The sequence below is a fragment of the Trichosurus vulpecula genome, chromosome 3, assembly GCF_011100635.1.
Source record: "Trichosurus vulpecula isolate mTriVul1 chromosome 3, mTriVul1.pri, whole genome shotgun sequence".
NCBI classification, from domain to species: Eukaryota; Metazoa; Chordata; class Mammalia; order Diprotodontia; family Phalangeridae; genus Trichosurus; species Trichosurus vulpecula.
The window spans coordinates 405,649,988-405,677,771 of NC_050575.1; the positions used below are offsets into that span (position 1 = coordinate 405,649,988).

At 41.8% G+C, this 27,784-nt stretch overlaps 2 protein-coding genes across 2 annotated transcripts; both read right to left on the reverse strand.

Annotated features, from left to right (window-relative positions):
* Positions 1 to 5,032: 5,032 nt before the first annotated feature.
* Positions 5,033 to 8,044, reverse strand: LOC118844535 (fatty acid-binding protein, liver-like). The gene is made up of 4 exons (XM_036752444.1): positions 7,916 to 8,044; positions 7,336 to 7,508; positions 6,019 to 6,111; positions 5,033 to 5,172 (listed from the first exon to the last, which is right to left on the reverse strand). Exons 1-4 carry the CDS (start codon positions 7,980 to 7,982, stop codon positions 5,122 to 5,124), a joined length of 384 nt encoding a protein of 127 aa, XP_036608339.1. The 5' UTR covers positions 7,983 to 8,044; the 3' UTR covers positions 5,033 to 5,121.
* Positions 8,045 to 20,663: 12,619 nt separating this feature from the next.
* Positions 20,664 to 23,653, reverse strand: LOC118844536 (fatty acid-binding protein, liver-like). Its single transcript, XM_036752445.1, has 4 exons — positions 23,504 to 23,653; positions 22,924 to 23,096; positions 21,620 to 21,709; positions 20,664 to 20,801 (listed from the first exon to the last, which is right to left on the reverse strand). The coding sequence occupies exons 1-4, from the start codon at positions 23,568 to 23,570 to the stop codon at positions 20,751 to 20,753; spliced, it is 381 nt and encodes a 126-aa protein (XP_036608340.1). The 5' UTR covers positions 23,571 to 23,653; the 3' UTR covers positions 20,664 to 20,750.
* Between the last annotated feature and the right edge of the window lie 4,131 nt (positions 23,654 to 27,784).

Consider the following 27,784-nt stretch of genomic DNA (forward strand, 5'->3'; position numbering starts at 1 on the left):
ATCAGACACAAATAGTCCCTGTGAACATTTAGGTGAATATTCCAAACTTGCACATTCTCCATTTACTTTGCACTGTTTCATAGAGCATAGCAACTTCTCTGATGTAGGCTTGTTGTGCTGAGTGGTCCTGTGCCAACGTCTCCTATGTCGCACAATTGATTCCAAAGTTCTTGAGAGAGACCTTGCGAGTGTCCTTGTATTGCTTCTTCTGACCACCATGTGAATGCTTGCCCTCTGCGAGTTCTCCATAAAACAGTTTTTTTGTCTTGCATACATTTGGCATTCAAACAACATGACCAGCCCAGAAGAGCTCTCTGAAGCAGACTCTGAATACTTGGCAGTTTAGTTCAAGAAAAGATCTCAGTGTCTGGTACCTTATCCTGCCAGGTGAACTACAGAATCTTCCTAAGACAATTAAATGGAAGTCACTCAGTTTCCTGCCATGGTGCTGGCAGACTGCCCAGGTTTCACAATCATACAACAATGAGGTCAGCACAAAGGCTCTGTAGAAGATGGTGGGGAGAGACAAAGATACTGAGACACCTAAGCAAAGTGGTGCAGTGTTTAGAATGCAGAACTTGGAGTCAGGAAGGCCTGAGTTCAAATCTAGCTTCAGACACTGCTTGTGTGTCCCTGGACAATTCACTTAACCTTTCAGGGCCTCAGTCTCCCCATCTGTAAAATGGGGATTATAATAGCATCTACCTCCTGGGACAGTTTTGCTAACCTCAAAGTGTAATGTAAATACCAGTTATTGTTATTATTGTTGTTGTGGTTGTTGTGAGGAAGCCGCCACATAGGATGGTGGGGATGAGAATGAGAACAGAGAAGGAGGTTATCCAAGCCAACCATATCATAGCTTCCTAATTTAACTGATTATTCTTGTTTATTCCTGAAGTAAGAAAAAAAATTCCTGTTAGAGCAATCCAAAAGTGGAAAGGAATAAACATTGATATGGTGCTAGACCCTTCCTAACCTTATAAATATGATCTCTTTGGATCCCTACAACAACTCTGGGAGGAAGGTGCTATTATTATCAAATTCATTTTATAGACAAGGAAACTAAGGCAGACAGAGGTTAAGTGACTTGCCCAGGGTCACATATCTAGGAATTATCTGAGGCAAGGTTTGAACTCAGGTCTTCCTAACTCTAGGCCCAGTACCCTAACCATTACACCACCAGCTGCCTCAAAGAGAAACATAGTTTCTTTGGGAGGCAACAGGTTCTTTCTCATTGGAGGTCTTCATGCAAAGTGTGGATGATCATTTAGAGAGAATTCTTTTTCAGCTATGGTTTGGACTAGATGGCCTCTGATGTTTCTTCCAACTCTGAAATTCTGTGATTCTCTTAACTCCGGTTATAGCTCTGTTGTTCTCATGCACCCAAAGGATTGCCAGAGCTAACTGCATGGCATCCTCTTGAATCCTGGGACCCAGCCAGGTCCATTTGCCCTCCTGTAGTTAAGGCTCTGCTCTTCAATTAGGCTTTCCTTCTCAGATCTGAACTTCATAACCCAAATCTTCCTCATCGTTTACTAGAGAAATGGGCCCTGCAGCTGGTGTTTTCACGATCATACTCTTTGTAGCTGGTTTGAAAAATGCCCCTCTCATTTAACAGACACAGACACAGACACACACACACACACACACACACACACACACACACACACACTTTAACCAAGAGCTTTTGGACTCAAAATACTTTGATTTAAAGGTGTGATTCTCACTTAGGCATTTTAGGTACAGTGTTAGGCAAACATAAATGATGGTGCTGGTAGGGAGGGTGAAGAATGTGGGGCCATAAGCTACAAGCCACCCCTAAAATCACAGGTAACAAATTATTGCATCAACCCCAAAGTAGGCACTATTACTTTCTAGGTGAATGGTAATTTGTTTTTTTTTTCACATTTTTTAAATTTAATATATTTAGTTTTCAGCATTGATTTTCACAAGAGTTTGAATTACAAATTCTCTCCCCATTTCTACCCTCCCCTCCATTTCAAGATGGTGTATATTCTGGTTGCCCTGCTCCCTAGTCAGCCCTCCCTTCTGTCACCCCACTCCTCTCCCATCCCCTTTTCCCTTTCTTTCTTGTAGGGCAAGATAAATTTCTACGCCCCATTGCCTGTGTATCTTATTTTCTAGTTGCATGCAAAAACTTTTTTTTTGTTTTTGAACATCTGTTTTTAAAACTCTGAGTTCCAAATTCTCTCCCCTCTTCCCTTCCCACCCGCCCTCCCTAAGAAGTCAAGCAATTCAACATAGGCCACATGTGTATCATTATGTATAACCCTTCCACAATACTCATGTTGTAAAAGGCTCAATGTATTTTGCTCCTTCCTAACCTATCCCCCTTTATTGAATTTTCTCCCTTTACCCTGTCCCCTTTTGAAAGTGTTTGTTTTTGATTACCTCTACCCCCATCTGCCCTCCCTTCTATCAACTCCCTCTTTTTTGTGTTCTTCTTCCTCCTTTTTTCCTGTGGGGTAAGTTACCCAATTGAGTATGTATGGTATTCCCTCCTCAGGTAAAATCTGATGAGAGCAAGATTCACTCATTCCCCCTCAGCTAACTTATCTTCCCTTCCTACAGAACTGATTTTTTCTTGCTACTTTTATGTGAGATAATTTACCCCATTCTATCTCTCCCTACCTCCCTCTCTCAATATATTCCTCTCTCATTCCTTAATTTGATTTTATTTCTTTTAGATATCTTCCCTTCATCTTCAACTCACCCTGTGCCCGCTCTCTCTCTCTCTCCATATACATATATATGTATATATGTATATATACACATACATATATACATACATACACACTCATATATACATACATATACATAAACATAAACATATATATATATATATATATATGAATATTCCCTTCAGCTACCCTAATACTGAGGTCTCATGAATCATACACATCATCTTTCCATGTGGGAATGTAAACAAAACAGTTCAACTTTAGTAAGTCCCTTGCAATTTCTTTTTCTTGATTACCTTTTCATGCTTCTCTTGATTGTTGTGTTTGAAAGTCAAATTTTCTATTCAGCTCTGAACTTTTCAATGAGAAAGCTTGAAAGTCCTCTATTTTATTGAAAATCCATATTTTGCCTTTGAGCATGATACTCAGTTTTACTGGGTAGATGATTCTTGGTTTTAATCCTAGCTCCATTGACCTCCGGAATATCATATTCCAAGCCCTTTGATCTCTTAATGTAGAAGCTGTTAGATCTTGGGTTATTCTTATTATATTTCCACAATACTCAAACTGTTTCTTTCTGGCTGCTTGCAATATTTTCTCCTTGGTCTGGGAGCTCTGGAATTTGGTGACAATATTCCTAGGAGATTATTTTTGGGATCTATTTGAGGAGGCGATTGATGGACTCTTTCAATTTCTATTTTGCCCTGTGACTCTAGAATATCAGGGCAGTTCTCCTTGATAATTTCTTGAAAGATGATACCTAGGCTCTTTTGTGGATCATGGCTTTCAGGTAGTCCAATAATTTTTAAATTATCTCTCCTGGATCTATTTTCCAGGTCAGTGGTTTTTCCAATGAGATATTTCACATTGTCTTCCATTTTTTCATTCCTTTGGTTCTGTTTTATAATATCTTGATTTCTCATAAAGTCACTAGCTTCCACTTGCTCCAATCTAATTTTTAAAGTAGTATTTTCTTCAGTGGTCTTTTGGACCTCCTTTTCCATTTGGCTAATTCTGCCTTTCAAGGCATTCTTCTCCTCATTGGCTTTTTGGAGCTCTTTTGCCATTTGAGTTAGTCTATTTTTTAAGGTGTTGTTTTCTTCAGTGTATTTTTCAGTATTTTTTGGGGTCTCCTTTAGCAAGTCATTGACTTGTTTTTCATGGTTTTCTTGCATCCTTCTCATTTCTCTTCCCAATTTTTGCTCTACTTCTCTAACTTGCTTTTCCAAATCCTTTTTGAGCTCTTCCATGGCCTGGGACCAGTTCATGTTTTTCTTGGAGGCTTTTGTTGTAGGCTCTTTGACTTTGTTGATTTCTTCTGGCTGTATGTTTTGGTCTTCTTTGTCACCAAAGTAAGATTCCAAAGTCTGAGACTGAATCTGGGTGCCTTTTTGCTGCCTGGCCACATTCCCAACCAACTAACTTGACCCTTGAGTTTTTCAGTGGGGTATGACTGCTTGTAGACTAAAGAGTTCTATGTTCCAAGCTTGGGGGGATGCACCAGCTCTGCCACACCAGCACTCCTCCTTCCCCAAGAACCCCCAACCCGGACTGGACTTAGATCTTCAGCAGGCTTTTCACTCCTGCTGTGATCCACCACTTCATTCTTCCCACTAGGTGGGCCTGGGGCCAATAGCAACTGCAGCTGTACTTCTGTAGCTGCCCCACCTCCACTGCCCCCGGGGAGGTAGCCAAACTGCAAACTCCTTCCACTCCCGCAGCTTTTCCCACTAACTTTCTCTGTTGTCTTTGGTGTTTGTGGGTTGAGAAGTCTGGTAACTGCTGCAGCTCACTGATTCAGGGCACTAGGGCACGCTCCACCTGGCTCCTGGTCTAGTTGGTCTGTGCCGCCAATCCTGGGCTCTGCTCCGCTCCACTCTGCTCCCAGCTTGGTGAGGGATAGACCTCACCCAGAGACCATACAGGTTGTCCTGGGCTGGAGCCCTGCTTCCCTCTGCTATTTTGTGGGTTCTGCTGTTCTAGAATTGGTTCAGAGCCATTTTTATAGGTTTTTGGAGGGACTCGGCGGGGAGCTCACGCTAGTCCCTGTTTTACAGCCGCCATCTTTGTGAATGGTAATTTGTAAAGATCTTTAAACTATTTACTTCTTTTGGCTCCCTCCATTCCTTGGAGAGGTGGACAACTATCGGTGCAGAATGGTGTATATACTAACAAATTGAGTGACTATGTTGGTTGGTTTTGCTTGATTGCTTTTCTTTGTTACAAGGTGAGGCTCACTGAGTGGGAGGTGGGTGGGCACAGTGAATTCAGAAATGGTTGTGATGTAAGAACAAAAGGCCTCAATAAAACCTTGAATAAAAATATGCTTGTAGAGTCATTCAAAGACAGATTTATTTTAACAGGCCACATTTTATTGTATCCATTTTATTCAGTAAAAATAAATGAAAAGCAGATATGTCTAAATTCTCTTACTGATTCTCTTGTAGACAATATCACCCAAGGTCATGGTCTGAAAGCCAAGAAGAAATCGAGTGTTAATCTTTCCTGGAATGTCTTCCAGTATATCAGCATGTCATACCAGTCAATGACCCCAGTATTTTAGATAGACTAGAAGATATGTTTGGCAACCTTTATGGGTTTTTATATGGACTGTCCTTGCTTCCTGAGGGAACCCTGGGTAGGATTGGCTTTGGGGTCTTCTAGGGCCCCATTAAAAATATAAATTTTTGCAGTAAGGTTCACAGAATAAGGATGACAGAGATGCCCCCAGAAAAAGGTTTAATGCCTATAGGGGGATTAGCTAGAATGAGATAAAGGATTAGGTGACTGGGGGTGGAGGTATGGTAGGATCATGGATGTTTGGGTGAAAGGAGCCTTAGGGATCACCCACCCAACTCCCTGGGAGTCTGCAATAAATGTTGCATGCTCTGCTTTACATGGGGTGTTAGGCAGTAACTCCTCCCCTCTTCCCTCCCTCCTCCGTGCTGTCCACCATGCCTTTCCTTCCTCCCCTCTTTCGCCCCTCCTCCCTACTGTTCTCCATCCCCTCACCTGTCTTTGCCTCATCCCTTCTTCCTTCCTTCCTCCCCACTGTCTCCCATCTCTTCACCTTTCTTTTCCTCCTCCCTTCTTTCCTCCCTCCTCCCTGCTTTCTCTCATCCTCTCTTCCCTCCCTCCTTCCTACAGTCCTCCATATCCTCACTTGTCTTTCCCTCCTCTCCTCTTCCTCCTTGAAGACACTATCTCCCTTGTCCTATTTGTATCCCCTGTACTTGATGCTTAGTAGGTGTTCACTAAATGCTTTTTGGATCCATTCCCCACACCCAAGGTAGAAGAGAAATACCCAGTCACTCACATTGGTGATTGTGTCTCCATTGAGTTCAGTGACTGACTTAATGCCTTTGAGAGTTGTCACTAGCTTATTGTCTCCTTCCATGTGTGCTATAGCCTGTAGGGAGACAGAAGAGTTAGCTCTGGGAAGCCCCAGGGACTGGGGGTATAGGAAGGGGTGAGAGTGAGCCAGATGCACTGGTACATGTTTAAAAACTGATTTTCTGGAATGAAAAAGTATACAGACAAATTTTCATTATAATCTGTATTATTCATATTTGAGTATAATCTGCATTGTGATATTTTCTCCATCACTTTAAACTAGGCAATCAATAAAACAATAAATCAGTCCTTAACTACAAGTGTTTGCTATTTTCTAAGGGGTAAATGCTCACACTTAAAATTTAACAATCGGCTCTCCTTCCTGTTTGAACTGACTCCGGCACACCTCTGCAGTAAGTGCCCAAGCCAGGTTCCCTGAAGAACTCCTTCCTTCTGTACCACACTGGCTGAATTGTTTTCCAGTTTTCTTAGCCCTTTCCTTTGTTTTCCTCCTCTCCCCTTCTCTCTTCCCTTCCTTTCAATGTCTTTGAGTCAGTCGATAAATATGTATTAAATGCCTAGGATGAGTCACATTGTGCTGAGTACTGAAGACAGTCCTGCCCTCAAGGACCTTACATTCTAAGGGGGAAATAATAAGCAAATATGTACAAAGAATAAGCGAATATGTACAAACAAGTCTTAGACGGGAGACGTTGGAAATAATTAACAGAGGGAAGGCCCTAGAACTAACGGGTTGGGGAAAGCATCTTGTAGAAGAGTGAGGGGAGAGTATAGCTGAGATTTGAAGGAAGCCAGTGGGGTCAGCAGTCTGAGTGGAGGAATGAGAGCATGCCAGGCATGGGGGACAGCCAGAGAGAATGCCAGAGCTGAGAGATGGAGGGTTTAGTTTGAGGAACGGGCAGGAAGCCAGGGTCACTGGACAGAAGAGTATGTGTCAGAGAGTAAGGTGGGAGAAGACTGAAAAGGTAGGAGGGGGCTGGGTTAGGAAGGAATCAAGTGAGTCACTGAACACAGCTGCCTTGGGTTAGAGGCACCACTTCAGGACTGGTCCTCCAGCCCCCATTCCACCAGAGAGCTTTTCATCTAATCTATGGATGTTGCAACATAGTGACTAACAGAGATATTTTGTGTCTTCTCTTCCTAGGAGATGGTAAGCTCCAGGGGTTAGGGACCACATCTTAGCTAATCTTTGCATCTCCTCCAAGGCTTAGCCCAGAGGCTAACAGGTGGCACCTTAGTTAATAACATGTCCCGAAACTGAATTAAGTTCTATTCTTACCTTGACCTTTTCTCCATTAAAATTCTCCATCTGAAACTCCTCCCCCAGTGTGAACTCGGTGACCAGGACTTTGGTACCAGCGGTCATTGTGAGCTTGAAGTGTTTTCCACTTTGTACAATTTCAGACACTCCCTTGATATTCTTTCCCTTCTGTATGATGTCATCAGGTACACCTGGTTCACACAACAGAGACTTACAGCTAGAAAGCATCTGAGTGCCAAGTGATCTAATTTGAGCCTTGTGACAGCCCTGGGAGGGAGGGTCTATTATTATCCCTGTTTTCCAGATGATGAACCCAGGGTTCAGAGCAAAGACGTGATGCAGTCGACGACACTGAATGAATTAGGAGCAGAGCCAGGGCTTGCATTCAGATCTAACTCCGCATTGTGTGATTCTTCACCCTGACCCCCAAGCCAGGCTCCCAAATGCCTGCCCAGAGCCTCCCTAGTTGGATTATTTCACTTATGCCGGTTCCCTTTGAGTATTTTAAATTCATCCCTTTCTGACAATAGCCAATCTAATGCTCCGGCCCCCTGATCCCAATATTCGATGTCCAAAGGCTGTTTTCTTAAGCACTTACCAGCAGCCTTCATGAAGGCTTCATAATTCTCTTGGGACTGGAGCTGGTACTTTCCTGAAAAGTTCATGGTGGAGGGATGTTGTCTCAAACCACTGGCTGGGAGAGAGGGTGCCTGGCCTGGCCCTGAGGGGCTGGCTTTATAGGGGGCTTGTTCCTTTCAAATTCTGGTCAGAGGTTATTGGTTGCAAGTTTTATGATTTTGCTCAATCATTAACTCCCTGGGAGCAAGGTCAGCGAAAAACGATAAGGTAGGTATAGTGGAGGTTAACTGGAGGGCCTGTTCTCTTGGTACAGGAACTGGGGGTGTGGAGTGGGGTGAGCTATCCCACTATCCAGAATGTCTGTGGCTGAGAGGGGAGGGGTGGGCCCATAGGCATAAGGATGGGGAGTTAGTGAGGTCCTTTCGCTTTTTGGAAACAAAAAGAAATATTACCAATATGACCCTTTTTTTTTATTACATTGTGCCTTCTCATGCATGAGCTCATTTGATTCTTACAAGTATCCTGTAGGGTAGGTGATCAAAGTATAGTTGCCCCAGATTTACAGATGAGGAAACTAAGGTTTGCCAAAGTCATGCAGCCTGTAAAACACTGAGCTGGGGTAGAGATCCAGGGATTTCTCAGGTTCGTCTTGTCATTTCTCACCTACAGCACTTTGCATAAAACAAGGTGCTGGATTTGAAGCCAGAGCTCACTACAAGAACCTTATGTTTTACCGTGTATGTGTGTGCATTCACATGTATGTGTGCATATGTGTCTAGGAGGGGGGAGTGTTCATTTTTATCTCTATCTCCTCACAATATGTCATACAGCAGACATTCAATAAATGTTTGCTGAATTGAATTCAACTCGAGTTGTTTTTTGCTAGTTGAGGATTATTTCACTTTCATTCTTTCAGAGCTTAGCATAGACCCCTGAATTGAACTTTTTGTGGTTCAGTCATTTTTGGTTGTGTCCGACTCTTTGTGACCCCAATTCAAGGTGTTCTTGGAATGTTTTCCATTTCCTTCTCCAGCTTATTTTACAGATGGGGAAACTCAGGCAAACAGGATTAAGTGAATTGCTCAGTGTCACACAGCTGGGAAGTGTCTGAGGTCTTGTTTGAACTCAGTTCTTCCTGACTGCTGACCCATGCACTATGGCGCCACCTACCTGCCCGATGACTATGATATACTGAACTCCACTACACTGCACCCTTCCCTACTTTTTACTGAAACAAAATTTCATTTTATACCAGAGGCATTACTGCAAAGCTAGTGACATTTGGGAATCTACAAATGGGACTTTGCCTTTTTAAGACCAATAAACCATAAAGGAAGATGGCATAGCAGTGTGACTGTGAACTCTAGTTATCAGAAGCACCAAGTACTGGATGTTCCCTTAGCTGCTAGGAAAAACTTTTTTTTTAATTAAAATAAATTTTTGTTTGTTTATTGAAGTTGGGTCTCCCTATATCTTTCAGGCTTGGAGCATAGCAAGCACTCATTCAGGACCGCAATCCTGATCAGTTAATCTGCTTTGTGTCTCTGACCTTGGCCAATTTGCCGTTCATTAGGCAACCTGGGGGCTGGCAGTGTTGGTGCCAGACTTGGGGCACTTGGTTCTGAATGTCTTCAGACCTACTACATCTCAGAACTCCTGAACACAAACCATCCACTAACCTCTACCTCCTCAACCTCCCCACCATCAGGGACTACAGACATTTTCCTCTGCCCAGAAAAAAATGAGGGAGGGAGAATTGTTGCCAAGCTGGACCAGGACCAGGGACAGCTGTAGAGGGATATAGAAGGGGCCACAACTCCACTAGCTTAGAGATGCTGGTGGGCACAGAAGGAATAAGGCAGAGAGGGGTCAGAGGCAGAAAACCCAGGGACCAGCATGAGAGTCAGTCCCCTGTTTGCTTGAGGTGTGTTTCATGACTGATGATGCTTTTTTGGTTGGGGATCAAAGGTTCCTCTTTATTCGTAAAGCTGCCCTTGCTTGTCTTTCTTTTCTTTCCTTTTTTGTAGTTTACAACACTCGGTTCTACATAATTTTGAGTTCCAGATTTTCTTCCCTCTGTTTCCCCCCTCCTAGCTAATACAGCAAGGGATCCGATGTGTCTTCTATGTATAACTTCGTGTTGAGCTTATTTACACACTGGCCAAGTTGTGAAGAATTATGGCCAATGAAATGAATCATGAGAAAGAAGAAACAGAACACAAAAAAACCCTAAAACAAAAACAAAAGAGAGAAAAAGAAGCGGAAAAAAAGGCAAGCATAAAGTGTGCCTCCATCTGTATTCATACTTCATAGTTCTTTCTCTGGTTGTAGATAGCATTCTCCATCCTGAGTCCTTTGGAGTTGTCTTTGCCCTTTGTGTTGCTGAGAAGAGCAAAGTCTATCAGCATTAGTACTCACAGAATCCATATATCTGTGGTTGTGTATAATGTTCTCCTGGTTCTGCTCCATTCACTCAGCATTATATTGTGTAGGTTTTTCCCAGTTGTTATGAAGTCCTAACATCCCCATTTTTATAGCACAATAGTATTCCATTACCTTCATATACCACAACTTGTTCAGCCATTCCCCAATTGATGGGCATCCCCTTGATTTCCAATTCTTAGCTACTACAGAAAGAGTTGCTATAAATATTTTTGTACATATGTACAAGATCACTTGTGTGATCTCTTTGGGATACAACCCCAGAAGTGGTATTTCTGGGTCAAAGGGTATGAATATTTTTATAGCCCTTTGGGCATAGTTCCAAATTGCTCTCCAGAATGGCTGGATCAGTTCACAAGTCCACCAGCAAAGTAACAATGTTCCAATTTTCCCACATCCTCTCCAGCATTTATCATTTTCTTGTTTTGTTGTTGTAGCCAATCTGACATGAGAGATGTCGTACCTAAGTGTTGTTTTGATTTGCATTTCTCTAATCAGTAGTTATTTTAAGCATTTTTTCATATGCCTATATATCTTTAATTTCTTCCTCTGAAAACTGACTGTTCATATCCTTTGACCATTTTTCAATTGGGGAATGACTTGTATTCCTACATATTTGGCTCAGTTCCCTGCATATTTTAGAAATGAGGCCTTTATCAGAGACATTGGTTGTAAAGATTTTCTCCCAATTTTCTGCTTCCCTCCTAATCTTTGTTGCATTGGCTTTTTTTATACAAAAGCTTTTCAATTTAACATAATCAAAATTATCCATTTTGCATTTTGTAATGCTCTCTATCTCTTGTTGTGTCATGAATTCTTTTCTTTTCCATAAATCTGATAGGTAAACGATTCCTTGCTCTCCCATATTGCTTACAGTATCAGCCTTTACTCCTAACTCATGAACCCATTTTGACTTTATTTTGGTATATGGTGTAAGATATTGGTCTATGCCCAGTTTCTGCCCTACCATTTTCCAATTTTCCCAGCAGTTTTTGTGAAATAGTGAATTCTTAGCCCAGAAGCTGGATCCTTTGGGTTTATCAAAGAGTAGATGTCTATAGTCATTGACTTCTCCATCTTGTGTACCTATCCTATTCCACTGATCCACAGCTCTGTTTCTTAGCCAGTACCAGGTAATTTTGATGACTGGTGCTTTATAGTACAATTTAATATCTGGTATGGCTAGGCCACTTCCCTAGCATTTCTTTTCATTAATACCCTAGACATCCTAGACCTCTTGTTCTTTCAGATGAATTTTGTTATTATTTTATCCAGCTCTGTAAAGTAATTTTTGGTAGTTTGATTGGTATAGCACTGAATAGATGGATTAATTTAGGTAAAATTGTCATTTTTATTATATTAGCTCTGCCTAACCATGAGCAACTGATATTTTTCCATTTATTTAGATCTGACTTTATTCGTGTAAAAAGTGTTTCATAATTATGTTCATATATTCCCTGGGTTTGTCTTGGCAGATAGACTCCCAAATATTTTATAGTGTCTACAGTAACTTTGCATGGAATTTCTCTTTCTATCTCTTGCTGTTGGGCTTTGTCAGTAATGTATAGGAATGGCTGAGGATTTATGTGGGTTTATTTTATATCCTGCAACTTTGCTAAAGTTGCTTATTATTTCAAATAGTTTTTTACTTGATTCTCTAGGATTCTCTAAGTAAATCATCATATCATCTGCAAAAAGTGATAATTTAGTTTCTTCTTTGCCTATTCTAATTCCTTTAATTTCTTTTTCTTCTCTTATTGCTACAGTACCAAATTGAATAGTAGGGGTGATAGTGGACATCCTTGTTTCACCTCTGATCTTATTGGGAATGCATCTAGCTTATCCCCATTACAAATAATGCTTGTTGCTAGTTTTAGGTAGATGCTATTTATAATTTTAAGGAAGGCTCCGTTTATTCCTATGCTTTCTAGTGTTTTTAATAGGAGTGGGTGTTGTATTTTGTCAAAGGCTTTTTTGCATCTATTGAGATATGGTTTCTGCTAGTTTTGTTGTTGATATGGTCAATTATGCTAATTGTTTTCCTAATATTGAACCAGCCTTGCATTCCTGGAATAAATCCTACCTGGTCATAGTGTATTATTCTCGTAATGAGTTGCTGCAATCTTTTTCCTAATATTTTATTTAAAATTTTTGCATCAATATGCATTAGGGAAATTAGTCTATAATTTTCTTTCTCTGTTTTGATTCTACCTGGTTTGGGGATTAGTACCATATTTGTGTCATAAAAAGAATTTGGTAGGACTCTTTCTTCACCTATTTTCCCAATTAGTCTACAAAGTATAGGAAATTAATTGTTCTTCAAATGTTTGATAGAATTCACATGTAAAACCATCTGACCCTGGAGATTTTTTCCTAGGGAGGTCATTGATGGCTTGCTCAATTTCTTTTTCTGAGATGGGTTATTTAGAAATTTTACTTCCTCTTCTGTTAACCTGGGCAATTTATGTTTTTGTAGATATTCATCCATATCCCTAAGGTTGTAAAATTTATGGGCATACAATTGGGCAAAGTAATTCCTGATTATTGTTTTGATTTCCTATTCATTAGAGGTGAATTCACCCTTTTCATTTTTGATACTGGTAATTTGATTTTCTTCTTTCTTTTTTTTTAAATCAAATTGACCAAAGATTTATGAATTGTATTTTTTTTTCATAAAATCAGCTCTTGGTTTTATTTATTAATTGAATAGTTTTCTTGGTTTCAGTTTTATTAATCTCTCCTTTGATTTTCAGTATTTCTAATTTGGTATTTAATTGGGGATTTTCAATTTGTTTTTTTTCTAGCTTTTTCAGTTGCATGCCCAATTCATTGATCTCCTTTTTCTCTGTTTTATTCATGTAAGCATTTAGAGATGTAAAACTTTCCCTAAGAACTGCTTTTCCAGCATCCCGTAAGTTTTGTTATGTTGTCTCATTATTGTCTTTCTCTTGAATGAAGTTTTTAGTTGTTTCTCTGATTTCTTCTTTGGCCCACTCATTCTTTAGAATTAGATTATTTAATTTCCAATTAATTTTAGCTTATTTTTCCATAGTACTTTATGACAAATAATTTTTATTGCATCGTGATCTGAAAAGTATGCTTTGACTTCTTCTGCCTTTCTGCACTGGTTGTGAGGTTTTTATGCCCTAGTACATGGTCAATTTTGAGTATGTGCCATGTACTGCTGAGAAGAAAGTATATTCCTTTTTATCCCCATTCAGTTTTCTCCAGAGGTCTATCATATTTGCTTTTTCTAAAATTCTGTTCACCTCCTTAACTTCTTTCTTATTTATTTTGAGGTTAGATTTATCAAATTCAGAGAGGGGGAGGTTGAGGTCTCCCATTATTATAGTTTTGCTGTCTTTTTTTTCCTGTAACTCCCTTAACCTCTCCTCTAAGAATATGCATGCCATACCACTTGGTGCATATATGCTAAACAATGATATTGCTTCATTGTTTATGGTGCCTTTTAGCAGGATGTAGTGTCCTTCCTTATCCCTTTAATTAAATCTATCTTTACCTTTGCTTTGTCTGAGATTAGGATTGCTACACCTGCTTTTTTTACTTTAGCTGAAGTGCAGTATATTTTACTCCAGCCTTTTACCTTTACCCTGTGTGTATCCCCCTGTTTCAAATGTGTTTCTTGCAAACAGCATATTGTAGGATTATGGTTTTTGATCCATTCTGCTATCTGCTTCCGTTTTATGGGAGGGCTCATCCCATTCACATTCACAGTTATAATTTCTATCTGTGTCTTTTTCTCCATCCTATTTCCCCTCTCCCGTTTATGCTTTTATTTCTCCCTTTCCCCTTCCTCTCCTCAACAAAGTTTTGCTTTTGACTGCCGCCTTCCTCAGTTTACCCTCCCTCTTTATTCCCCTCCCTTGTCTTACCATTTCCCACTTGCTACTTCTTCCCTCCCTTCTGACCACTCCCCTCCTTTTTATCCCCCTTTCCCCTCCTACTTCCTGTAGGACAAGTAAGATTTCTATACTTATCAGAATATGTTATTCCCTTCTTGAACCGGATCTGAAGACAGTAAAGATCAAATACTGCTCTTCTCCCTCCCTTCTTTCCCTCTACTATAATGTGTTTTTGTCCCTCTTCATCTGATGTAATTTACCTTTTTCTACTACCTCCTTACCTCTTCTCCCATAACCCTCCCTTTACATCTCTTAATTATGTTTTCTATCCTTATATCAGCTATTTTATACAGACATTAACAGTCTATGTGTATCCCTTTCAACTGTCATAATAGCTGTACTGTTCTCAAGATTGACATATATGTATATATAATCCTAGATGAAGATGTAAATAATTTGCCCTTATTGATTAATAAGGTTTGTGGAGGTTTTCCCCCCATTTACCTCTTTATGTCTCTCTTGAGTTTTGTATTTGAAGATCAAATTTTCCATTGAGTTCTGGCCTTTTCATCAGGAAGGTCTGGAATTCCCTTATTTCATTGAATGTCCATCTCCTTGCATGGAAAATTATGCTCAATTTTGCTGCATAGTTGATCCTTGGTTGTAGTCCCAGCTCCTTTGCCCTTCAGAACATCATATTCCAATTTCTTTTGTCATTTAATGTAGAAGCTGAGAGATCCTGCGTGATCCTGACTGTAGTTCCATGATATTTGAATTGTTTCTTTTTGGCTGCTTGCAACATTTTTTCCTTGACTTTGTAATTCTGAAACTTGGCTATAATATTTCTTGGTGTTTTCAATTTGGGATCTCTTTCAGGGGGTGATCGGTGGATTCTTTCAATGACTATTTTACCCTCTGGTTCTAGGACCTCTGGGCAGTTATCTTTGATAATTTCTTCAAAGATACTGTCAAGGTTCTTCTGGTAGACCAATAACTCTTAAATTGTCTCTCCTGGATCTATTTTCCAGGTCAGTTGTTTTTCCAATCAGATATTTCACATTTTTTCCTATTTTTTCATTCTTTACATTTTGTTTGACTGCTTCTTGATGCCTCATAGACTCATTAGCTTCCACTTGCTCAATTCCAATTCTTAATGAGTTGCTGTCTTGGGGCAGAGCCAAGATGGCAACTGGAAAGCAGAGACTAGCATGAGCTTCCTGCCAAGTCCCTCCAAAAACCTATAAAAAATGGCTCTGAACCAATTCTAGAACTGCAGAACCCACAAAATAGCAAAGGGAAGCAGGGTTCTAGCCCAGGACAGCCTGGAAGGTCTCTGGGTAAGGTCTATCCTGCACAGAGCTGGGAGCAGAGGGGAGCCGAGGGGAGCCGAGCCCAGCATGGGCAGTGTGGACCAACTAGACCAGGAGCCGGCGGAGTGTGCTCTAGCACCCTGAATCAGTGAGCTACAGCAGTTACCACACTTCTCAACCCACAAACACCAAAGACAACAGAGAAGGTTAGTGGGAAAAGCTGCTGGGGACAGGGGATAGAGTTCACAATTCAGCCACCACCCTGGGGGCAGCGGAGGTGGGGCAGCTACAGAAGTACAGCTGCAGTTGCTATTGGCCCCAGGCCCACCTGGTAGGAGGAATGAAGTGGCGGATCAGAACAGGAGTGAAAAGCCTGCTGAAGATCTAAGTCCAGTCCGGGTTGGGGGTTCATGGGGAAGGAAGGTGCTGGTGTGGCAGAGCTGGTGCATCCCCCCAAGCTTGGAACATAGAACTCATTAGTCTACAAGCAGTCATACCCTGCTGAAAAACTCAAGGGTCACATAAGTTGGCTGGGAACATGGCCAGGCAGCGAAAACGCACCCAGATTCAGTCCCAGACTTTGGAATCTTTCTTTGGTGATGAAGAAGACCAAAACATACAGCCAGAAGAAATCAACAAAGTTAAAGAGCCTACAACAAAAGCCTCCAAGGAAAACATGAACTGGTCTCAGGCCATGGAAGAGCACAAAAAGGATTTGGAAAAGCAAGTTAGAGAAGTAGGGGGAAAATTGGGAAGAGAAGTGAGAAGGATGCGAGAAAACTAAGAAAAACAAGTCAATGACTTGCTAAAGGAGACCCCAAAAAATACTGAAAAATACACTGAAGAAAACAACACCTTAAAAAATAGACTAACTCAAATGGCAAAAGAGCTCCAAAAAGCCAATGAGGAGAAGAATGCCTTGAAAGGCAGAATTAGCCAAATGGAAAAGGAGATCCAAAATACCACTGAAGAAAATACTACCTTAAAAATTAGATTGGAGCAAGTGGAAGCTAGTGACTTTATGAGAAAACAAGATATTATAAAACAGAACCAAAGGAATGAAAAAATGGAAGACAATGTGAAATATCTCATTGGAAAAACCACTGACCTGGAAAATAGATCCAGGAGAGATAATTTAAAAACTATTGGGCTACCTGAAAGCCATGATCCACAAAAGAGCCTAGGTATCATCTTTCAAGAAATTATCAAGGAGAACTGCCCTGATATTCTAGAGCCACAGGGCAAAATAGAAATTGAAAGAGTCCATCAATCACCTCCTCAAATAGATCCCAAGAAGAAATCTCCTAGGAATATTGTCGCCAAATTCCAGAGCTCCCAGGTCAAGGAGAAAATACTATAAGCAGCCAGAAAGAAACAATTTGAGTATTGTGGAAACATAATCAGAATAATCCAAGATCTAGCAGCTTCTACATTAAGAGATCAAAGGGCTTGGAATACGATATTCCGGAGGTCAATGGAGCTAGGATTAAAACCAAGAATCACCTACCCAGCAAAACTGAGTATCATACTCCAAGGCAAAATATGGATTTTCAATAAAATAGAGGACTTTCAAGCTTTCTCAGTGAAAAGTTCAGAGCTGAATAGAAAATTTGACTTTGAAACACAATAATCAAGAGAAGCATGAAAAGGTAATCAAGAAAAAGAAATTGCAAGGGACTTACTAAGGTTGAACTGTTTTGTTTACATTCCTACATGGAAAGATGATGTGTGTGATTCATGAGACCTCAGTATTAGGTAGCTGAGGGGAATATGCATATATATATGTGTGTATATATATATATATACATATATATATATGTTTATGTATATTTATGTATATGTGAGTGTGTATGTATGTATATATATATGTGTGTGTGTGTATATATATATATATATATATATAGAGAGAGAGAGAGAGAGAGAGAGAGAGACAGAGAGAGAGAGACAGAGAGAGAGAGACAGAGAGAGACACAGAGAGAGAGAGAGACAGAGAGAGAGTGGGCACAGATGAGTTGAAGATGAAGGGAAGATATCTAAAAGAAATAAAATCAAATTAATGGATGAGAGAGGAATATATTGAGAGAGGGAGACAGGGAGAGATAGAATGGGGTAAATTATCTCACATAAAAGTGGCAAGAAAAAGCAGTTCTGTAGGAAGAGAAGAGAAGGCAGGTAAGGGGGGGGATGAGTGAATCTTGTTCTCATCAGATTCGACCTGAAGAAGGAATACCATACATGCTCAATAGGGTATCTTACCCCACAGGAAAGAAGGACAAAGAAGATAAAAGGGGGGGGGGTGATAGAAGGGAGGGCAGATGGGGGAGGAGGTAATCAAAAACAAACACTTTCAAAAAGGGACAGGGTCAAGGGAGAAAATTCAATAAAGGGGGATAGGTTAGGAAGAAACAAAATATAGTTAATCTTTCACAACATGAGTATTGTGGAAGGGTTATACATAAATTGCTTGCCTTCTTAGGGAGGGTGGGCAGGGAGGGACAAGGGGAGATAATTTGGAACTAAAGTTTTAAAAACAGATGTTCAAAAACAACAACAAAAAAAAAGTTTTTGCATGCAACTAGGAAATAAGATACACAGGCAATGAGGTATAGAAATTTATCTTGCCCTACAAGAGAAGAAGGGAAAGGGGGATGGGAGGGGAGTGGGGTGACAGATGGGAGGGCTGTCAGGAGGACAAGGCAACCAGAATATATGCCATCTTGGAGTGGGGGGAGGGTAGAAATGGGGAGAAAATTTGTAATTCAAACTCTTGTGAAAATCAATGCTGAAAACTAAATATATTAAATAAAAAAAATGAGTTGCTGTCTTCCTTTTTCTTTTGAGTCTCCTTTTTCCAATTGGTTGATTTTACCTTTCAGGGTGTAATTTTCTCTGTTTAGATTCTGAATCTCCGTAGCCATTTCACTAATCTTATTTTTTAAGGACTTGATTTCATCAGCGTTTTTTTCATTTTTTCTTTTACCTCCCTAACTTGGTTTTTAAAATCTGCCTTTAGCTCTTCCAGTAATGCTTTTTGGGTTTGAGACCAGTTCACATTCTTTTTTGAGGTATCAGATGTGGGTATCGTGTCATTGCTATCCTCTTCCAAATTGGTATTTTGATCATGCCTGTCTCCATAAAAATAATCAATAGTCCTCGGTGTTTTTGTGTTCTTCTTCACATTGGTTAGCCTTTTCCTGGCTTTACAGTGAATTTCTGCTTTTTGGGCTCAAGGCTCTCTGTCCCAGGTTTCTTATTCTGGGGATTGTGAGTCTATTTACTGGCTTTGTGTATTATAGCCTTCAGTTTCCTGAGGTTTGGGGGAGAGATCTGGCAGCCTGAAGTCTCCTCTTCCCCTGGAGCTGCTCTCCAGCACTGTTGCTCTTCAGCAATGGTCTCAGCTGTTTGTGGTTTGTGCTGGTGTCTGCCACTTCCCCTGCAGGTGCAAGGGTATGTCTGGGCTCCTGGTGTTGAGCCCTTCTGGCTCTGCCCCTCTGGGACTCAGAAACTCGCACTGCTTGGTCACTGAATCCCCACTTCTGTCTCCTATATTTCAGCATTTTTTTCCTGAAGAATTCTCTGGGTTGGGACGGGAAGGGGGGGAGGGTGGGATTATAGCCATTTACCTGGCATTATGTCTCCCAGAAGTTCATGAATATGCGTTTCATACCTTTGGGCTGTAAGCCTCAGGAGTTGATGTCTCATGGCTGGTGGCATTGGGCTGCTGCATCTCATGACTTCCACAGACATCCGTCCTATGTTGAAGGCCTGGGTATCTCTGCCGGTTTTGGGCACCCAGCTTTCTCCCAGCCTGTCTCACAGGTTGGTTTCCGCAGCAGCTTCTGCTTTGGTGCTGTCTAGTGCGGCTCCACACGCCGAGCACTCTCCCAGCCTACAGTTCCATCCCGTTGAACTTTTGGATTCTCCTGGCTTGGAAATTTGCCCCACTCAGACTGCTAGCAGCTTCTAACTCTCTCAATTCTGTTCACATTCACTTTTTATAGGAATCTGATAGAAGTTGTGAGAGACCTTCAGTAAGATGCTGTTTTCACGCGGCCATGTTGGCTCTGATTGTCTTATAGCAGACCTCATATGCAAACATTAAAATGCTACACAAATGCTAGCTATTTTCTTTATTATTAAGTGACTTACCCAGGTTCACAGAACTAGTAAATGTGGGAAGTGAGATTGCATTCAAATCCATATCCGTGTCCAGTGCCCTGCATTCCACTAAACCAGGCCACCTCTCATCTAGTTAATCATCTAAAATGGAATTTGTCTTCTCCACTAAACTCACCCTTCCTCCAAACTTCCTTTGTTCTGTTGAGGACAATCAGCCAACCTGATTCAGAACCTCAGAGTCTTCTTCCCTCCCTCCATCTCAAGCCCCATAGTCAATCTATCCCCAAGTCCTGTCAATTTCAACTCTGCAGCCTCTCTCGAATCTCTACCCTTTTCCCCACCCTAACTCTCAGGGCCTTATCTCCTCTTGGAGTAACCTCCTAAGTGGTCTCTCTTCTTCCAGGCAGCCTCTCTCCTCTTGAATCTAGTCTTTACCCAGCTGCCAAAATAATCTTGCTGTGACCAAAGCATGACTGCATCATTTCCTCACCCAAAAGTCTTCAGTGGCTCCCCATTGTCTGCAGGTTAAAATGCAAACTCACTTCTCAACCTGGCATTTAAAGTACACACCTAAAATGGAGAACCATCATGACTAGCATGAAGTCGGTATGATTCTCACTTAGGCATTTCAGGTACAGTGTTAGGCAAATATAAATGATGGTGCTGGTAGGGGGATGAGGAATGTGGGGCCATAAGCCAAAAGCCACCCCTAAAATCATAGGTAACAACTTATTCCATCAACCCCAAAGTAGGCACCATTTCTTTTTAGGCAAATGGTAATTTGCAAAGATCTTTAAACTATTTACTTCTTTTGGCTCCCTCCATTCCTTGGAGAGGTGGATAACTATGGGTGCAGAATGGTATATACACTAGCAAATGGAGTCACTATGTTGGTTGGTTTTGCTTGATTGCTTTTCTTTGTTACAAGGTGAGGCTCATTGAGTGGGAGGTGGGTGGGCACAGTGAATTCAGAAATGGTGGTGCTGTAAGAACAAAAGGCCTCAATAAAACCTGGAATAAAAATATGCTTGTGGAGTCATTCAAAGACAGATTTATTTTAACAGGCCACATTTTATTGTATCCATTTTACTCAGTAAAAATAAATGAAAAGCAGACATGTCTAAATTCTCTTACTGATTCTCTTGAGGACAATATTACCCAAGGTCACGGTCTGAAAGCCAAGAAGAAATCCAGTTAGTCTTTCCTGGAATGTCTTCCAGTATATCAGCATGTCATACCAGTCAATAACCCCAGTATTTTAGATAGAGTAGAGATAGGTTTGGCAATCTTTCTGGGTTTTTGTATTGACTGTCCTTGCTTCTTGAGGGAACCCTGGGGAGTATTGGTTTTGGGGTCTTCTAGGGCCCCAGTAAAATTATAAATATTTGCAACAAGGTTCACAGAATAAGGATGACAGAGATGTCCCCCCAAAATGGTTTAATGCTTGAAGGGGGATTAGCTGGAATGGGATAGAGGATTATGTGACTGGGGGTAGAGGGTAATAGGATCATGGAAGTTTGGGTGAAAGGAGCCTTAGGGGTCACCCACCCAACACTCTTGGAGTATGCAATAAATGTTACATGCTCTGCTTTACACAGGGTGGTGGGCAGTAACTCATCCCCTCTTCCCTCCCTCCTCCCTGCTGTCCACCATGTCTTTCCTTCCTCCCCTCTTTCATCGCTCCTCCCTACTGGCCTCCATCCCCTCACCTGTCTTTCCTTCATCCCTTCTTCCCTCCTTCCTCCATACTGTCTTCCATCTCTCCACCTGTCTCCTCCCTTTCCCCTCCCTCGTCCCTGCTTTCTTTCCCTCATTCTCTCTTTCCTCCCTGCTCCCTCCAGTCCTCCATCTCCTCACCTGTCTTTCCCTTCCCCCCTCTACCTCCATGAAGACACTGTCTCCCTTGTTCTATTTGTATCCTCAGTACTTAAATGCTTCTTGGATCCATTCCCCACCCCTAAGGTAGAAGAGAAATACCCAGTCACTTACATTGATGAGTGTGTCTCCATTGAGTTCAGTGACTGACTTAACTCCACTGAGAGTTGTCACCAGCTTGTCACCTTCCATCTGTGCTACAGCCTGTAGGGAGACAGAAGAGTTAGCTCTGGGAAGCACCAGGGACTGGGGGTATAGGAAGGAGTGAGAGTGATCCAGATGCACTGGTAAATGTTTGACAACTGGTTTTCTGGAAGGAAAAAAATATACAGTCAAATTTTCATTATAATCTGTATTATTAATATTTGAGTATAATCTGCATTGTTAACATTTTCTCCATCACTTTAAACTAGGCAATCAATAAAACCATAAATCAGTCTTTAATTTGTAGTGTTTGCTATTTTCTGAGGGGTAAATTCTCACACTTAAAATTTAACAATTGGCTCTCTCTGGCCAATTTGAACTGACTCCAGCACACCACTGCAATAAGTGCCCAAGCCAGATTCCCTGAAGAACTCCTTCCTTCTGTACCACAGTGGCTGGATTGTTTTCCAGTCCTCTTAGCCCTTTCCTTTCTTTTCCTCCTCTCTTCTCTTCCTTTCAATGTCTGTGAGTCAGTCGATAAATATGTATTAAATGCCTAGGATGAGTCACATTGTGCTGAGTACTGAAGACAGTCCCTGCCCTCAAGGACCTTACAGTCTAATGGGGGAAAAAATAAGCAAATGAATATGTACAAACAATAAGCAAATATGTACAAACAAGTCCTAGACAGGATAAGTCAGAAATAATTAATGGAGGTAAGGCCCTAGAACTAAGGGGTGGGAGAAGATATCTTGTAGAAGAGTGAGGGGAGATTCTAGTTGGGATTTGAAGGAAGCCAGAGGGGTCAGTAGTCTCAGTGGAGGAGTGGGAGCATTCTAGGCTTGGGGGACAACCAGAGAGAATGCCAGAGGTGAGAGATGTAGGGTTTAGTTTGAGGAACAGCCAGGAAGCCAGGGTCACTGGACAGAAGAGTATGTGTCAGAGAGTAAGGTGTGAGAAGACTGAAAAGGTAGGAGGGGGCTGGGTTAGGTAGCAATCAAGTCAGTCACTGAAAACAGCCTACATGGGTTAGAGGCACTACTTCAACTCTGGTCCTCCAGACACCATTCAGCTTTTCATCTAATCTATGGATATTGCAACATAATGACTAACAGATATTTTGTGTCTTCTCTTCCTAGGAGATGGTAAGCTCCAGGGGTTAGGGACCACATCTTAGCTAATGTTTGCATCTCCTCCAAGGCTTAGCCCAGAGGCTAACAGGTGGCACCTTAATTAATAACATGTCCCGAAACTGAATTAAGTTCTATTCTTACCTTGACCTTCTCTCCTTTAAAATTCTCCATCTGAAACTCCTCCCCCAGGGTGAACTCATAGACCCGAACATTGGTATCAGCAGTCATGGTGAGCTTGAAGTGCTTTCCATTTTGCACAATTTCAACAACTCCCTTAACATCCTTTCTCTTCTGTATGATGTCATCAGGTACACCTGGTTCATACAACAGAGACTTAGAGCTAGAAGGCATTTAAGTGCCAAGTGATCTCAGTTGAGCCTTGTGACAGCCCTGGGAGGTAGGGGATATTACGGTTTTCATTTTCCAGATGAGGAACCCAGGGTTCAGAGCAAAGAGGTGATGCGATCTACATCACTGAAAGAATTGTAAGCAGAGCCACGGCTTACATCCAGATCTAACTCTGCATTGTGTGGTTCTTCACCCTGACCCCCAAGCCAGACTCCCAAATGCCTGCCCAGAGCCTCCCTAGTTGGATTATTTCACTTATGCCGGTTCCCTTTGAGTATTTTAAGTTCATCCCTTTCTGACAATAGCCAATCTAATGCTCCTGCCCCCTGATCCCAATATTCGATGTCCAAAGGCTGTTTTCTCAAGCACTTACCAGCAGCCTTCATGAAGGCTTCATAATTCTCTTGGGACTGGATCTGGTACTTTCCTGAAAAGTTCATGGTAGAGGGATGTTGTCTCAAACCACTGGCTGGGAGAGAAGTTGCCTGACCTGGCCCTGAGTGGCTGGCTTTATAGGGGGCTTGTTCCTTTCAAATTCTGGTCGGAGGTTATTGATTGCAACTTTTATGATTTTGCTCAATCATTAACTCCTTGGGAGCAAGGTCAGTGAAAAAAGATAAGGTAGGCATAGTGGGGGTTAACTGGAGGGCCTGTTCTCTTGGTACAGGAGGTGGGGGTGCAGGGAGGGGTTGAGCTATCCAACTATCCAGACTGTCTGTGGCTGGGAGAGGAGGGGTGGATCCATAGGCATAAGGATGGGGAGTTAGTGAGGTCCTTTGGCTTTTCAGGAACAAAAAGAAATATTATCAATATGGCGCTTTTCTTTATTACATTGTGCTTTCTCATGCATGAGCTCATTTGAGTCTTAAAAGTATCCTGTAGGGTAGGTGATCAAAGTATAGTTGCCCCAGATTTACAGATGAGGAAGCCAAGGTTTGCCAAAGTCATGCAGCCTGTGATACACTGAGCTGGGGTGGAGATCCAGGGATTTCTCAGGTTCGTCTTGTCATTTCTCACCTACAGTACTTTGCATAAAACAGGGGGCTGGATTTGAAGCCAGAGCTCACTCCCAGAAGCTTATGTTTTACTGTGTATGTGTGTGCATTCACATGAATGTGTGCATATGTGTTTAGAAGGGGCGGAGTGTTCACTTCTATCTCCTCAGTATGTATCTCACAGCAGATGTTCAATAAATATATGTGGAATTGAATTCAACTCGAGTTGTTCTTTGCTAGTTGAGGATTATTTCACTTTCATTCTTTCAGAGCTTAGCATAGACCCCTGAATTGAGCTTTTCGGAGTTCAGTCATTTTTGGTTGTGTCTGATACTTTGTGACCCCAAGTCAAGGTTTCTTGGCAATAAGATTGTGGAATGGTTTGCCATTTCCTTCTCCAGCTCATTTTACAGATGGGGAAACTCAGGCAAACAGGGTTAAGTGACTTGCTCAGGGTCACACAGCTAGGAAGTGTCTGAGGTCTTATTTGAACTCAGGTCTTCCTGACTGCTGACCCAGTGTGCTATGCCCTATGGCACCACCTCCCTGCTCAATGACTGCACTGGGCTAAAGTCCACCACACTGCACCCTCCCCTACTTTTTACTGAAACAAAATTTCTTTGTATACCGGAGGCATAACTGCAAAGCCGGTGACATTTGAGAATCTACAAATGGGACTTTGCCTTTTTAAGACCAATAAACCATAAAGGAAGATGGCATAGCAGTGTGACTGTGAACTCTAGTTATCAGAAGCACCAAGCACTGGATGTTCCCTTAGCTGCTAGGAAAAACCTTTTATTTTTTTAATTAAAATAAATTTTTGTTTGTTTATTGAGGTTGGGACTCCCTATGTCTCTCAGGCTTGGAGCATAGCAACCACTCATTCAGGACCCCAATCCTGATCAGTTAACCTGCTTTGTGTCTCTGACCTTGGCCAATTTGCCGTTTGTTAGGCAACCTGGGGAGGGGGCTGGCATTGTTGGTGCCAGACTTGGGGCACTTGGTTCTGAATGTGTTCAGACATACTGCAGCTCAGAACTCCTGAACACAAGCCATCCACCAACCTCCACCTCCTCAACCTCCCCACTATCGTTGACTACAGACATTTGCCACAGCCCAGAAAAAAGGTGAGGGAGGGAGAATTGTTGCCAAGCTAGACCAGGACCATGGACAGTAGTGGAGGAATGCAGAAGGGGGCACAATCCCACTGGCTTAGAGATGCTGGTGGGCACAGAAGGAGTAAGGCAGAGAGGGGTCAGAGGCAGAAAACTGAGGGACCAGCATTAGAGTCAGTCCCCTGTTTGCTTGAGGTGTGTTTCATCACTGATGATGCTTTTTTGGTTGGGGATCAAAAGTTCCTCTTTATACTGTCCTTGCTTGTCTTATAGCAGACCTCACACCAAAATGGAGACAGGAGAGAGACTGCAGCAATGGAGGAACAAATGTAATTTGTCATTTGAAGGCTAAGTCAGCAATGAGATGCTAAATCCAGGCTAGATGATCTGGACAACCTCTCATGGCCTTGTGTTACTCTTCACATTGGTTTATTCCTCTTGGCCAACTGACACTGCTATCTAGCCCCTCCCAGTGAAGAATTTGCCTCTGTTTGGCTTCTAGAAAGTTCTTATCCTGGTTCTTCTGCCTTTCTGACCCCACCTTCTCAGTCTCCTTTCCTGACTCATCAATCATCTTCCAATCCTGAAGTGTGAGTTTCCCCCCAACGTCCTTTTCTTCTTGTCTCGTTTCCCTCCCCCCTCTTTTGGTGATCCCAATCCATTATGTGTCTAATAATCTTGTCTTTGCAGTTCATATTCAAGTCTATACTTCTAACCCTAAATTCTCTCCTGAATTCTTGTCTCATGTCTCCAACTGTCCATCGAAGATTTCTATCTCAGTGACCTGCTGGGACATAGTATCACATACTCAGAGCTAGAAGGAATTTTAGAGGGCATCAGGTCCAATTCTTTCTTTAACACATGAAGAAACTGAAGCACAGAGAGGTTAAGTAGGCAGCTAGGAGACACAGTGAATGGCCTTGGAGTCAGAAAAATGTGAGTTCAAATACCGCCTTTGACATTAACTAGCTGTGTGATCCTAGATGAGTCATTTAATTTCTCTGAGTGTCAGTTTCCTGACCTGCTAAATGGAGATAATAAGAATAGCGCCTCCCTCCCAGTGTTATTTTGAGGACCAAATGAGAGAACATGAAGTGCTTTGCAAACATTAAAATGTTACACAAACGCTAGCCATTTTCTTTATTATTAAGTGACTTGCCCAGGTTCATAGAGCTAGTAAACATGAAAAGTGAGAGTTGTGTTCAAATCCACATCCTTTCCCAGGCCCTGCAGTCCACTGAACAAGGCTGCCTCTCATGAAATTAATCATCTCTAAAATGTAATTCATCTTCCCCACTAAACTCACCCTTCCTCCAAACTTCCTTTCTTCTGTTAAGGAAAATCAGCCAACCTGATTCAGAACTTCAGAATCTTCTTCCCTCCCTCTATCTCAACACCCATAGTCAATCCATCCCCAAGTCCTGTCAATTTCAACTGTACCGGCATTTCTCAAATCTCTCCCCTTTTCCCCACCCTATCTCTCAGGGCCTTATCCCCTCTTGGGAGTAGCCTCCTAAGTGGTCTCTTTTCTTCCAGGCAGCCTCTCTCATCTTGAATCTAGTCTTTACCCAGCTGCCAAAATAATCTTGCTGTGACCAAAGCATGACTGCATCATTTCCTCACTCAAAAAACTTCGATGGCTCCCCATTGTCTGCAGGATAAAATGCAAACTCACTCCTCAACCTGGCATTTAAAGCACACACTAGAAATTAGAGAACCATCATGACTAGCATGAAGTCAGGATTTAACACAAGCACAGAGATAATAAGAAAGGAAACAATTGTGTATGAAGCACCTACTATGTGCCAGGCACTGTGCTATGTTTCACAAATATTATCTCATTTGATCCTCAGACCAGCTCTGGAATGTAGGTGTTAGCTCGTCTCCATTCCACAGATAAGGACATGGAGGCAGAGTCACACAGCTAGTGAGTGTCTGAGGGCAAATTTAAATTCAGGTCTTCATAACTCCAGGCCCAGTGCTCTATCCACCGAGCCATCTAGCCCAGATGAACTATATTTTCTGGTGCTGAAGGAAGTGGTGGGTGTGACTGCCAGGTCACTGTCAGTAAGGCAATAGCCTTACAACGTTGGAAATCAGAAAATGTCCAGATTTTCAAGAAAGTGATGACATCAGAATCTGCAAATTAGAGGTCAGTGAGCTTGGCTTCAATTCCTGGGAAAATCTAGAGTGGCTGATTAAAGATCAGCTAACATCTGGAGAAGGAAGTGGTAATGACAAAGAGCCAGCCTGGCTTCAAGAATGCCACTGGCCCTATTAACTTCACTGTCTCTTTTGGCAGGAATACTCAAATTGTCATTCCTAGATTTTAGCAAAACTTGCAATGAAGAATCTCATACTATACTTTTGGAGAAAGTGGAGAGACAGGGAATACACAGTCAGATGGATCTAGAAATCACTGGATGACTAGAACCAAAGATTAGCTGTTAGTGGTTCAATGCCAACATGACAGGAGATCTCTAGGGGAGGGAGGGCATGAGCATTTGTTGTTATTCAGTCCTATCCAATTCTTCGTGACCCCAT